This window comes from Thunnus thynnus, chromosome 17 (assembly GCF_963924715.1).
Source record: "Thunnus thynnus chromosome 17, fThuThy2.1, whole genome shotgun sequence".
Classification (NCBI taxonomy): Eukaryota; Metazoa; Chordata; class Actinopteri; order Scombriformes; family Scombridae; genus Thunnus; species Thunnus thynnus.
Window position 1 is genome coordinate 8,824,532 of NC_089533.1, and position 14,363 is coordinate 8,838,894.

Sequence of the window (14,363 nt, forward strand, 5' to 3'; positions counted from 1 at the left end):
GTGCAGCACTGCTAGCTGAAGGAAAATGTCTGTTTATTTTTCCACCATAAGCTATTCATTGTATAATAGTGTAAAAAACAAACAGTTAAGGCAACAATAACTTGTCAAATTAATCATCATCACCATGTCAACAGATTACATTTACGCATTGCTCCTGACACACAGCCAGCATCTTCGTCATCCGATCTCATTTGAATCGTATTTACTCTTGCAGCGCAGTGGTCACTACAGATTAGATCATTTCTGCTTCTGTTCTCACTGGTTTGATTTTGCAACACCTCCGCGTCTCTCATCTTATGTGACACAAGGCTTGACTCTAGTCCCCATGCATTTTAATGAAAACTGTACCTGTGTCTGCGTTTGAGGGAAGAAATGGTATAAGCATATATAAAAAAAAATGTAGTTGTCTTCAAAAAGTTTGGTCAAATTTGTTCCTGATACAGTTTCATCTGTTATGAGGGTTTCTTGAAAAAGGATCAAGACATGTCTATACCTTTTTTCAAGGCAAATAAGATGGGTAAGTCATTTGAAACTTGCAGTATGTATAGAAAAAATTGATTTTAATCCTGATATCTGACTTCTAAAGTCAGATATCTGAAAGACAGACACCTGTCAGATCACATGAACTGCACATCTCCCAGGGCAGTCCAAATATTGCCATTCGATCCTATCATAAAATGGACATTGCCTCCTTATCTGGTGCTGTGTATGGAGTGGGCCAGGCCATCCTGCTCTGTATGGGTTTATTTTGGGCTGGCCTTTCCCTCTCTCCGGATTCCATCTACCGTTCTTTGGCTACCGGCCACTGCGGCGTTCAGTCCTACCGACACCCTTGCCACACAACACCCTCCCCTCCCACACAGCAACAGATAAACACAGTGCTCTGTCACCATAGCAACCAACTCCTCATGTCGCCTCCTGTGGGTGATGAAGTTTAGCTGGATAAACAGCTGACATCTCTACAACAATATACCAACATTAGGTTCTCAGTTGTTGTGAGTGTGTTACAATTAAACTAAAATAAATTCTGCACCTGCTTTGCAGACATAACATGACGAGCAAAGTGAGGCCGAGCTGTAATATGGTAACGTTAGAGATATTTTGAATCCATGAGCGCATAGTTTTGCAGCAGCATTTTTTCCATTGATTCTGTCAGAATGATGTAATATTATAAACACAAGACAGGAAAAGACAGGAAATTCTGATCAGATCTAAATGAAGACTGTGAGGTAAATTTGGATGGTGGGAAAAAACGGGAAGCAAAGTATAGATTCCTAAAATGGCGTTTCTATCCAGACCAGTTCTATCCAGTTAAGAGTGTATCTCTTGTGTTCCTGGTGACAATATGGAAACGACATTTCCATAGAAACACACACACATACAAATGCATGATTATGCAACCGTATTCATGTACGCCCGCCCTCTTGCACGGGAACACTGACCCGCAGTTCTTTCCATGAAGCCGAACTGTGAACACCTTTCATAAGAGGTACTAGCAGCTCTGATGCCTGAACGGGAAACTTCAAAAGTGGAAACACACAGTACGCAGCATTCTGGGAACAGCTGAGGTCATACAAAACAGGGAAATTACAACACGTCAGTTCCATATTGTGCCTCATCACTGCACAAAAGTCCTCTGACATATACCTTAAATTTAACGGAAAACAAAACACACACGTTGCAAAGAATTTCCATACTCACTGAAGGATTTTTTAATTAATTTTAACTTTTAACTAACTTTTTTTACATGTTAAAGCTGCTGTTTTATCATTGCATTATTATTTACTTGTGATTTTTGGTTATATTTTTGTCACATTTTTGAAATGTTTCGGTGATATCTAATCTTAGCTTTAAGGCCTGTGGGAACCAATATCCAATAATACCGACACTGCATGTTGGAACCTTTCTTTGTTTGCATTCTGAAAAGTTGAGTCAATTCCCCTCTGCATCTGAGGTAATTGTGATAATATCAGCGAACCCTGTTTGGGTTTCACTGACTGATTGCAAACAAAGAGACTTGGAGTTTGAGGAAAAAGATGGAAAGTCCATTAGTGTCCCCGTGTTACCTTCCTCTCTCCTCCCACTCTCCGGCAATGGAAAAGTCTGTAATCTGTTTGTTTGTGTGTATGTGTGTGTGTGTGTGTGTGTGTATTAACTGACAGGTGCCTGGGGAATGGTGACTGAGTATATGTGTGCTCTCCTCAATGAGAAGGGGGTCTGTTACTAATGTTTCTTCCCTCCAGGAGTGGTGTGAATCATACCTCATGGAAAAGTTGGCAAGTTTGAGTGGGAACTGTGCGCGTGCGCATGTGCATGTGTGTGTGTGTAACTAATTTGCTCAGACAAGCCAACAACTGTCTAAGCTGCCTGAGAAGGAACAACATAGGAGATGCAATTAAAAAGTCCCCGCAGACTGAGGGGAAAGATTTTGGTAAACAACTAAGACTAAAACATACTGTGAGAGGGAAGCGAGAGAGAGAGGGAAATGTAGAACAGGCAAAGATGCAGGAAGCAGGATATCATCATCATCATCATCATCATCATCATCATCATCATCATCATCTCTATGGGAGATCAGCAGCGTCTCCTGCTTTGGGGGAACTGGGTATATTTAAATAATTAACCAGAATTTTCTCAAGCTATTGTGAAACTTATACAATCCCTCAAAACTCATTCATATAACGACAGCAAATGTTTTTCGTGGTCTAAATTTCATGAGACGCAGAATGTTCTCTGTCTGACTCATACGAGGGCTCGGGGAAAAATTTAACCACCGACTGTTACCATGGACAACAGAGCAAACAGTGTTCTCAATCAGCCATATACAGAGACCACGGCAGCTTACTGACTAAAGCCACTGGCATCCACCTTTCTCCATCCCCCCTTTTTGTCTCTCTATCTGATGACGCAAGGGACATCACCGCTCCTTCTATTCTTGCTTAGTTATTTAAATATTTAAATTAGCAGCGTCAATGAAATAATACAATAGCTGTGTCAGCATGTGACTTTATCAAGGCGGATATGTGAAAAATTTTTACAGGCAAGATTGCCTGTTTAAAAAAAGAAGTTTCTGAGTTTTATGCATGTTCAAAAATGACCGTGATATCTGCTCTGTCTTTCCATGGCAACACCCACTATTAATTGTAGTAAGGTGGCTTTTTTACTGTATACTGTTCTCTCTCTCTATATATATATGTATACTCTATATATGTGTGTGTGTGTGTGTGTGTGTGCACGCGCTTTGATTGCATACATTAATACGTTTTTTTTTTGGATAAAATGACTTTCCTGTTTTGTGTCTGATATGAAATATAACTTATTATACATTTATTAACACCTGAAAGGTTAGGACGTGTACAAAGGCTGACTTTTATTTAGATGACAAATCCATGCACATGAACGCTCACAATCATGATACACATACGAACATATAGACATTTAGCAACCCGCTTGCTTGTAGATAAACACTCCCACAGACAGACATACCCACACCATTCCTTTTCAGGCAGTGTGATGAAAGGCCTCTACGGTGAGTCACAGGACCAGCTGTCTGATCCCATCCAGTTCTTGCAGCTGTGCACTTAGCTTTCACAATGAGTGATATCACTGACCCATGTGCCCCTCCAGCAGCATAGGAGAAGGCCAAATGAGAGATTGACATGAAACGGAGGTGAAGGTTCACATGTTAGCCGTAGGTCTGAATCGTGATGCTTTGATCCCTAAAAAGTGCTCCGAGGCTAAAATAAGGACGCTAATGTACTCTGGTCATTAATATTGATGCCTCCCACACACTCCTAAATAAAGCTCAAACAATTTACAGAGGACGAATCCAGCCGCCTACTACCTCAGGCATTTTGCAGTGACTCTTGTGACTAAGGGCACAGTGCAAATTCTGTTTCATGAAGCCCCCCTTATCCCCTTAAGTACTCTGATGGCACTATGTTTAAGTGTCCTGCGAGTAATGGAAATGTAAACGACCAATCCTGCTCTGTCTATAGACAGACAGATTCATCTAAAGAGAGCCCTTTGTATACCGCATAGCCAACAAGGCGATGTCATGTTACAGTGCACACACCACAGGAAGGGAGTTCCTTGGTTTTCCTGTCATAGTGATTTGTGATTTCATACACTGGAGCCTGAATGGGGATACCCTTTTCCACAGCTTAGCCTCCCACATCCATGACTCTGAAACCACTGGAATCCCAGGGTTAGTCCCATGTAAAGATAGAAAATTTACTTTTCCATTTACATCTCTGTGTCAATTGGCAGCAACAGTACTGGAATATGTTACATAACAAGATCCCTTTTCCCTCTATCGCTGCCATCCATATTGACACTAACTTGGAACAGTAAGTAGCGTTTCACCCAAATTTAACATCTCAGTTCAGATTTTCCAAGTGCTGGAACGAGTTTAGGAGCAAACACGAAGTCATACGTTCTGCTGCATTAAGTATGAAGCAGTATGATTAATATTACAAGGATTAAAAAGATTTTAAATTGTTTTTTTGTTTTTTTTAAGTGAAAGAGTGTGCTGTAATCATTCATATATTCACCATGTTTCAGGATAATGTGACGTTGGTGGATCAAGCGAAGGCATGAATAACCTGCCAACTTGAATACCGTGTCGGGCTAAACTTTAGGAAACTATAACTACTGGCTTACATTAGACCAATATAATGTTAAATGGCAAATAACTCCTGACAAATAACACCTGGGGAAACTGTTAGGAAGGCATCAAACCAGTCACCCACACATTGTTCTGAATTGAGCTGTCGCTTGTATGAATAATGCAACTGGCATACTATAGATGGAAAAACTGACTGTAATATTCTGTCTTTGTCTGTTGATCTGAGACATATATATCATACCTTAAAACATAATATTATACATTTGTAAGCCGTAAAAACTAGAAAATATGAAAAAATGGGCTAATTTAAGGATAAAATATGGATAACATTTTAAAATAGGTCAAATATTTCACCATCAACTTTTACGCCTGATAACATAATTTCAGTATCATTATTTATAGATAATCATTCTAAACATCCATGTGCATGCAAAATCTAATCCCAAGGGTACCCAAAACCCACGGCGTGTCCTGGCACAGTTTCAGTGAAAGACTATAAATCACATACTTGTAACAAGAACAGTGAGCCGCCACAGCAGCAGTGGGAAATATACCACCGGGGGTAACCTGACTGTTGCACTTCAGACTGAATGTTTGCACAGACCAGGTTTTACTTTCAGATGCAATGTCTTAAGTTACAGCAATAACAGTCACTTATATTAATAGTAAATGTATGGAAGCTACTTTAAGAGACACTTTTTGTATAACTATTTGCAGATATTTTGAGATATCCACCGCCAGTATTGGTGTTTTTGTTACTTTATATATATATAAAGTATAGTAGTAGTACATTATGTGCCCCAAAACTAAGGCTACATAGCCTTATACTCACGCACTTTCATCTGAAAATAAACCCACACAAACAAATGTATGCAATTAATCAATCAATTGGTGCTACTGATTGCTAAATTCAGACCCACTCAATGAAACAGGACCCTACACTATTCCATTGCATCGCTGCTGGTGTATTTATAATCAAAAGCAACGTAGCAGTCTCCTTTAATATACCAACTCAGATCATTTGGCTAACTTTTTATTTTGGCCTCGTAGATGTAGGGTGTGCCTACAAATCTTGGAATAAACAGCACGAAGGGTAACAGCAGCTTCCACTGAGTTGTGATTTGGTATGAGGACACATTTCTGTTAGCCGGCCAATAAGCTAGATGACAACTACAACTGTTGAAATCGAGGGGTTACCTGATCAGTCTCAGATGGTAAATCTGTCTGCTGCTGTGGGATAGGGATGGTTGGTAAGACAGGAAGGCAACTGGGTCCCGAGATCAGGCATCAGGACACATAAAATGTAGTTATTTTAATAGGAGTGACTCAGAGTGTCCTCTCGTAGAGCCGGAGAAACAGCTCACAAAAATGCATTGCTAAATTGAATCACATGTAGTCTAAAATATTGCAGTAAAACATTACAGAACCAAGACACAAACAACCATATCAGACAGATACATCTAACAGACGATAATAATTGTCACATACAGACATGTGCAGTGTTTCCACGTGTTGGAATAGCAGGGATTCTCTTTCTACTGTACAAACTGTATATCCTAATGACAGGTGCACAGGAAAGGATACATTAACACTATCAGCAAATGCATCTCCAGAGCAGGAAGCAAATTCACTGTAAGTGTAAAATTACACCTGTCCAACTATGATACACCAACCCTTAGTTCTTATTGAGTTTTAACTGTTCTAAATGGCAGATCCTTTCAACATGAATGCACAATTTTTGACTGTGTCAGCTTGAAAATTTAATCTCCGCTTTAGAAAAGCAAAGGAAACAGAAAAACAAAGTGAACAATAACAGAGGATACAGGCTGGTACACTCCTGTTTTCAGAGCACACTCATTTTCAACAAGTGATATCAAAGACGGAAGGGCTTCTAAAGCAAGGACAATGGTTTTGCTATTTCTGAAATATAAAATAATTACAAACGAAATGAAAAAGGGATTGTTTTTGCTTTGTGTTGTATTAACTTTTTCCTTGAGGCGTACAAAATGTGTGTGTGTGTGTGTGTGTGAGATAGAGAGGATCAGAGCAGTACAATTCCCAAATTTGGTCAAACATGCCAAAAGAAACCCTAGATCTGGCTTCATGATATCACTTTTCTTACCACAACATAGGAAATGGGAGGAAAATGAGGAAATAAAAGCCTTATTTAAAAACCTTTACAAAACTCTCTTGATGAGAAGCAGGGCAGGTCTCACACTGACACTGTAATGTGTTTTCTCTGACCTGCAGTCCTCAAAAATGAGTGTTGCCATAAAATAATATGGGTTATCTTTACATCCAAAAACATTTTATGTAACAGTTACTGCTATATATCAGAAATGTTTCTTTTTTATCATGCAATTTGCTGCTGTATGCATTATTCCTTGCAAGCAACACATGAATGCACTCTTAAAAAGGTAACTATTGGACCACATTTTACATGCAGAGGCTCACACGCCTCCAAGCATTGGAACTCAGGACTGGCTCGACATAGTAGATGACATGCAACAGTGAAATGTGGAGCCTGCCAGATATCTTTCCACCAGCCTGGAAAAGAGGACCACCGTGGGAGGGAGAATGACGGCGAGGACAGACTGGAAGTGAACAACATACTACAGTACATACAAGTACTGTAGGAAATACTGAATGAGCCGTGCCCTTGGTTCTGGATTAGAGGTCTGAGTGGGAGTAGAATGGGAGACAGTGGGAGTGATAGGGGAGAGAAACTTAGAGGAAGGGAGGACACCCAGTTGGCATCCTGGCAGGAGCGGCAGAGAAATGCTGGCGGGATGAATCACAACACTAACTTGGTGCTGCTGGTCGAGTGTTTTTTGGGGCTCCTCAGTTGTTTGCTATTGCGTGTAAGGGGTTGGTTAAGTGCTTCATAACTATCCTCTGTGTAATGAAGCAGAGATCAGATTTATGCCTGGAAACAAAGATTCAGTAAGCTGTAGTGGCCAAAAACTGCAGCTGAAGTAAGTGCGTCTGGAGTAAGTGGAATTGAGTTATATAGTCTGGGCAGGATTAAAAGCTATTAAAGAAAAATGGGCTGTGGCTGGTGGCGAAGCTTGTTGGCTGTGATCTGAGCTCTGCAAGGTCTGTGAGGTGGGCATAGAAGAAGCAGTCTGTAACTGAGAAGGCTTACATCTCCCTGATAGAGGTGACCACATGGCTATCACCATCCTTGAGCTGCAGCCAAACACACCCCGATTCCAGACACACTGCAGTAGTATCTCACACTTTGATGGACAGACAATATCACGTTGCATAAAGTGGATTAATCCGCATAGTTTAATAGATAACGTGCATTATGGAACACACACACCAATCACTAAAACACTTAGTTAAAGTAAACACTTTCCTAATGAGTTTATGGTCTCAATCGCTACTTTCAAGTCTTCTTCAATACAGCATGATGTTCATTTTGTAAATTATGGTCCCATTTAGAGTAAAATAGACAAAAAAGCAGGGCATGCTTTAGGTTGTGGCTACCTTGTGATTGACAAGTCGCTACCATGGCGACAATGTTGGTAACATACGTTACGTAACGTAACGTAACCCCAGATTAGAATAGGAGTATAGGTGTAGCTGTTGCCATTTTAGTGGATTTTCAGTTCATGAAAGTTAATTGTAACATTTTGGTCGCCTAAAAAGTTTTGTTCAGCGTTTGGTTGCACTAAACCCTCTAAGGAGTCAGCTGTTCATTTTTTCCAGTAAGTACATTTGGTTTCAAGCCCGTTTTTCACTAGCCAAAATTAGCATTAGCATTATGAACATCACAGTTAATAACATAGACTGTAAATGCACAGTGCTAATCAAGCTAGCAGTTAGCATTAGGGTCAGCCCCACCCTGTTGTCCAAATATGGTCACTTCTGGCTCTAAAAAACCAAGATGGCGATGGTCAAAATGCCAAACTTGCCTTATTTTTTTTCCCCACCCACACTCGCAAGACTCACTCTACTCCGCCTCTGATCGGCTAGTACTTGTTGCCTTTGTTGGTTAAGTTCAGGCATGAGGAGATGGTTAGGTGTAGGGTAAGAATATCAGGGTCAGAGCCAGTCAGAAGCAAAGTTGGGGCAGGTCTTCGCAGAATGCGGGTGGGAAAAAAATAACAAGCTGAACTCAAGGCTTCAAAACAGGAGTCCACAAACCAGTGGGTGACGTCACGATAGCTATGTCCATTATTTTTTTTACAGTCTATAGTTCAATCCCACCACTAGCAGAGCTCTGATTTTCAAGTATAATTGTTTTCTAGGGGATAACTTACTTGTCTCCAAATGGCTAGCTCACTTTAGGTATGCTAACAGAACTACCACATTGAGCACTAAGGGCTGGGTCATGCTATGTAAATAAACTTTGGCCTTGCCTTGTACCAAAATTTGTATAAATTCATGAAAATAAAATTAAAATAATGCTGCATTTGCATTAAAAGGATCAGTACAAAGCCTGCCTCATCTGAACTCTTTTGTTTTAACAGCCGAAAAGTGCAGGGATTACTATAAAAACTACTCTCTTATGGCAGGACCCCCCCTACCATACAAGTCTTCCTCTGTCACCTGGGCAGACCATATGGAACATGTGGAGGGCTGAGCCAAGTTAGAGCCAGAGTGCTCTAAAGATTTTTAGCCAGCAACAGTCCGAGATAGTAATTGAAGGCCAAGACAATTAATGTGTGCTATACAATGACATAGATGTGCATGGTCTGCCTGAGGATGAGCACGAGGCTCAGCCGTCAGAGCAGCACCACTAGTGTGGTTGTCTAGTAAAAACAATACCTCTTTTTTTCTTGTAATGTCAGGCAACTGAGAAACTGGAAGAAGCAAATAGGTTTCTCCTTCACTTTTAATCATGCCTAACAGTGGCTAACACCGTTAGTGGCTAAGACAGTTGCAACTTCTTTATTGCTTGAATATGGAGTTGCTTCAGAAACAGAAAGGCCTCTAGAGGTACATTTGAAATGTTAACAACCATTTTATTACAACCATTGTGACAATTCAGTTAGAAATATTATCAATATTATCTATAAAACATTTAATCAGAATTGTGTTGTTAAGAAACATCTAGGGTCTGTGTTTATTTCCTGACAGCTATTGCTATTGGCGAACACTGCAACAGGAAATTTGTCTTACAAGGCCAAACTTAAATAGTAAATTGTCTGGTTATATGAGACTGACAGGAAATAAGGAAATGAAGTGACTCATTTGGGGTCAATATGTTTGCCTCTCCTAGAAAGACTAGTGGTCTAATATCACATACAGTACAGTCAAGGGAGAAACACGCAGCGGGGGCATAAAAGCAGCGCCATTTGTGGACCGCAGAGCTCTGGTGACAGGCTGCTTGAGCCTTGTGCAGCAGGAAGACCCTCAGCTGCTGCAAGGACAGTCAGGGCTTTCTAATTGTAAGACCCCAGCCTGTTAAGTCCAGAAAGAGACCACCTATTGATGAAATTTGTCCCGAGCATGAATTTCACATTCTAAACTCCCAAAATGTAAGCACAATCTTTTAAAATTTAGCTGCAGAATAGCGATTCTAATGAGGGGTTTTCTTTGCTCTTGTGTGACTAAAGTGAGTTTGTTTCATATGTCAGTTTCATGGGAAACCATAGCAACGCCATTGTTTTAACATTACTCACTGAGATCTAATTTGAGAGGGTACAATTGAAGATGTTAAAGATATTGTGATGCATATCTGATATGTAATGAGCATTTGATAAATATGTCTTCGTCGCCACACCCAGCTGTTGTCAGGGGATCCTGTGTGCTACCATCTTTGCAGGTTTAATTATAAAGCATCAGTGTCAAAATCTTTCCGGTTAGAAACTTTGAAGTATGCGGCTATTCTCAGGGCGCGGAGACAGAGTGACATACGAGGAAAATACGGCACTCACAGTTAAAGCCAACATCAGCTTAACAAAGCAGAGTACATGGTCCTACACAGCAAAAGTAATGCTACGAAAATGTTTCACTTGTCTTACTCAAATGCTTGCCTTGCTTGACATTGACACTGCAGGTGAAAGCCAATATTGGTGAGGAATGGCCACACACCCACACATACACCCACACACATGTTGGTATTACTTGTGAGGACACTGAGCTAGCTTTCATTAATTCCATGGACATTTACCGTAACCTTAACCATAACCTCTACATACCTAACCCTAACCTTTATCCCATCCTTAACCTACTTCTAAACGTATCCTACTCTAACACATTAACACACAGAGGCTTGAAAGCAATGAAATCTGACTGAGAGCCAGTGTTGATTTGAAATGCTGCCAATATCTGATCAGCCTTTCTAATTAAACTGGACACGGTGCAGCCATTCTCTGGAAATAAATAGATCGTGGGAGCCCAAAACCGCTTCTGCAACATGGAGGCTACGACGCCTACGACTGCTTTGAAAATATGACGGTGAACAGGTTTAGACAGTAATAAGGGTATTACGGATGTGATAATACCAAAAGGAAATGACTGATTCATAGTGTCTGCTGAAACGCAAGCATAACTCGTTACTCAAAATAAAAAATCAAAAAAACATATAAAATCACTTTATAAAAGCTTTATAAAACGGTGCAAGCTCTTGAGGAGAGGTGCAGACTGTTCACCCCTTTTATGCACAGTATCTTCCACACTGACAACTGCACACAGACATGTAATTAAGGAGGCTTACTGTAAACTGTGCAGTGTCCCAAACAGCAGGGGACACCTGCTTTACAAGTGTAATTTACTAAGGCCTAGCGTCTATGATTGGATTTCTGCAAGATGCCAATAGTGTAACCTGCTCCCACAGTGGACATCCCAGGAGGGGGGATCTGAAAAAGTTTGTGCTTACCGATACAGATCCTGGAGTACGTTCTACTCATGCAAGGCTTGCACCCCTCAGAGTCACTCTTACTAATGTTTTTGAAAGAAAATCTTTGCAGAGGTTAAGATATGCAGCGCATCAAGTGGCTGACATTTTCTTGAGCCTTCATTTGATTTATGTTCTTATGACGAATTCCTGATTCTTGAAGCCTTGAGACCTTTTTACTCACAAAGTAAACTAAAGCAGAAGTGCTACCGTGCACGCTGTAGACTGAAAGTTTACCAGCCAGACATGACAGCATGCACGTCCTGCTAAAAAAAGAGATGAGTCTCAAATTCACAATGGTAGTTAGACTGGTCAGAGTTGCACTGTCACACTCTCACACATGAACTCAGATTGTGTCCTTTTTTTTCTTTTTCTTCCTATTTTCATTTCCAAGATATTCACAGTCCTTGTTGTTGTAAACTCTTCCATTGGCCTGAGGAGAAGTGCAAATGATCCTGCCCCAATACTTTATACAATTTTGAATACTCAAGTGCAGGTTTGTGCACCATTTATGAAGTGTGTCTCACTTCTGAGAAATCTTTACAATAAAAAAAAACATCTTCATCGCACACGTCAGCAGCCTGCCAACTATCTGTCCTCTGAGTGCTTAGAAGTGGGGCGTTGCTTCTGTCTCAAGTAGCCCCTCATGCCAGTGTTTATGGGCCTTATATTTTTATTTACACCAACTTCTTTATATAGTTTCATTGGGTAATCATGAATCCCTGTGGAGTGGGAGAGGTCACTACCGGTCTTCATTTTACCTCACACTGCGCGTAAATATAAACTGTACAACAGCTTCTATTAAGAGTACCGAAGTGTCTGATTCTTTGTAAACATTGAAGACTCAGTTCGGTTTTAGGAAAAAGTGCCTCAGATATTTATGTCATGGAAACCACCGAGCTGAAGCTTTGACCAGCATCCTCTCGTCTAAGAAACTATTACTCCCCTTTTCACTGACAAGGGTCAATTCATGCCACAGTGTGACTCTAACTCTCTCTGGTGAGATGATGTCAAAAGGTTGCTTTGACGCACCAATTACTTTTCAGGTGCATTTCACACCTCCTTTCAACTTTCCTTTGTGATGCGGGGAATGCAACACACCCATTTTCGGGACTAACATGTACTGTCAATGTAATTTTAGTGTTAATAGCTACGTGTAAATTCATTTTCATCTTTTGCTTATCAACACGTTCTCAAGCAAGGAATATTTGCTGTTACTTAGTCTATGTGTCAAAAACAATAAAGAACAAGCTCATACACACACTGCAGTATCCTCCCTCCCACTTTACCTGGTAGATGAGGACTTTGAAGTTGCGTCTCTTGAGCAGCTCATTTTCGTTGCTCTCCAGCTTCTTGATCTGGCCCGCCTGCTTCTCCAGGTTGCTTCGCACTGTCTTGACGTTGACGCTGACCTTGCGTACCTTTTCCAGCATTTTGTTGACGGTGTTGGCTGTGCCGACGTGATTCTTGGACAACTTAGCCAGCTCCCCTTGGATGGTTGACACTGACTTCTCCATCGCCTCCTGCCGGGCCTCAAGCCCATTCTGGGTCTGCTGGATCTGGTCTACCACCCCGATAATCTTGTCCAGCAGAGACAGAACCATGACCCCATTCATCTGAGCTTCACTCTTGTCTCCAGAGGTAGTGGTCAGTAGCATGTCCACCTTCTCAGTATGGTGATGATCATCTACCGCTGGCTCGGTGGCAGCACCCACCAGGGCGACCTCATCATCATCATAAGGCACTTCTACCAGGGCTACATGCTCCTCTTTGACACCTGTATCCGCCATAGCTGTCAACTCCAAATACAAACCACTTGCACACTCGCTGCAGATAAAAATACACCACTGACAAACTACCTACAGGAGCAACGCTGCACACAACACAGTCTCTGATCCTTTTTCTTTTCTTGCAGAAAACTTTCTCTGCCACTTGTTTGCCTCTTCCCAGTCTACTTAACACTTTAACTTTCTCTTCGCCCTCGGTCTCTCACTCTCAGCCCTCTCTGCCTCTGTCTCTCTCTGCCTCTGCTCTGGGATGCCAGCCAGCCAAGGGGAGTAGGGCCTCTCACAGCTGAGGCATGTGTGCCCTGACTCAAATGCCTCTGCTCCCTGTGAAACCACCCAGTCCAACTTTTCCCTTCCTACACCCAGCCCCTGCCCACGGCTCCCCCTTCTGCTGGGGCTCCACCCCATTCTGTCCCCAAGCACAAGACAGCATATCTCCAAGTCCCAAACTCCACCTCCTCCAGTGACATGACTCATTCTTCTTTTAACTGGGAAAGGTGAGGGGGGGGATTCCAGTACCATAAAACACATCAGTTCCCACCAGCACGATGTCATTAATTATTTATTCTTTAATTATTATACTTCCCAGTCTCTGAAATCATGGTCACTTTCTGCATGTACACTCTATTATTAATTTTAAAGAAAAGTAATACTTTATGGAAGAAACAGAGATGTTGGGGAGTGTGTTTAACTGCTGTGAATATTAGACCAGTTCTGGTCCAATATTCAATTTACATAAGTGTGATGTGGAAGCTTGTAGCCTCCAGTGCACAAACACTGAGAACAGACTTTACAGTGAAGTAGGAGACATCTTGTGTCCAGCAGTTAAACTTTCAAAATGAACAATATTTACATATTCATATATTCTGAAATTTGTAATGAGGGAGAAAGAGGAGATGTCATTTTAAGAATTTTAACAAGATAATTGAACTTTTTTTGTGGAAAACATAGACAAAATTATTATTCAAAGTAGAGTATTTTATATTCATCTTCAAATATGTCTGGAGGGGAACTTTAAATCTAACAAATCAAAACCAGTGAATATGAATTTTACTGTCTCTGACAAAACGAATTTGGACACTGCTCTATCAGCTGATAG

General features: G+C 41.0%; 1 protein-coding gene across 1 annotated transcript in view; it reads right to left on the minus strand.

The window, feature by feature from the left end:
- The window catches only part of cavin1a (caveolae associated protein 1a), an 18,542-nt gene extending 4,902 nt beyond the window's left edge, over positions 1-13,640 (minus strand). Inside the window, exon 1 of the mRNA XM_067615446.1 lies at positions 12,767-13,640. Coding sequence (XP_067471547.1) covers positions 12,767-13,267 — 501 coding nt within the window. The 5' untranslated portion in view covers positions 13,268-13,640. The remainder of the gene's footprint in view (positions 1-12,766) is intronic.
- Between the last annotated feature and the right edge of the window lie 723 nt (positions 13,641-14,363).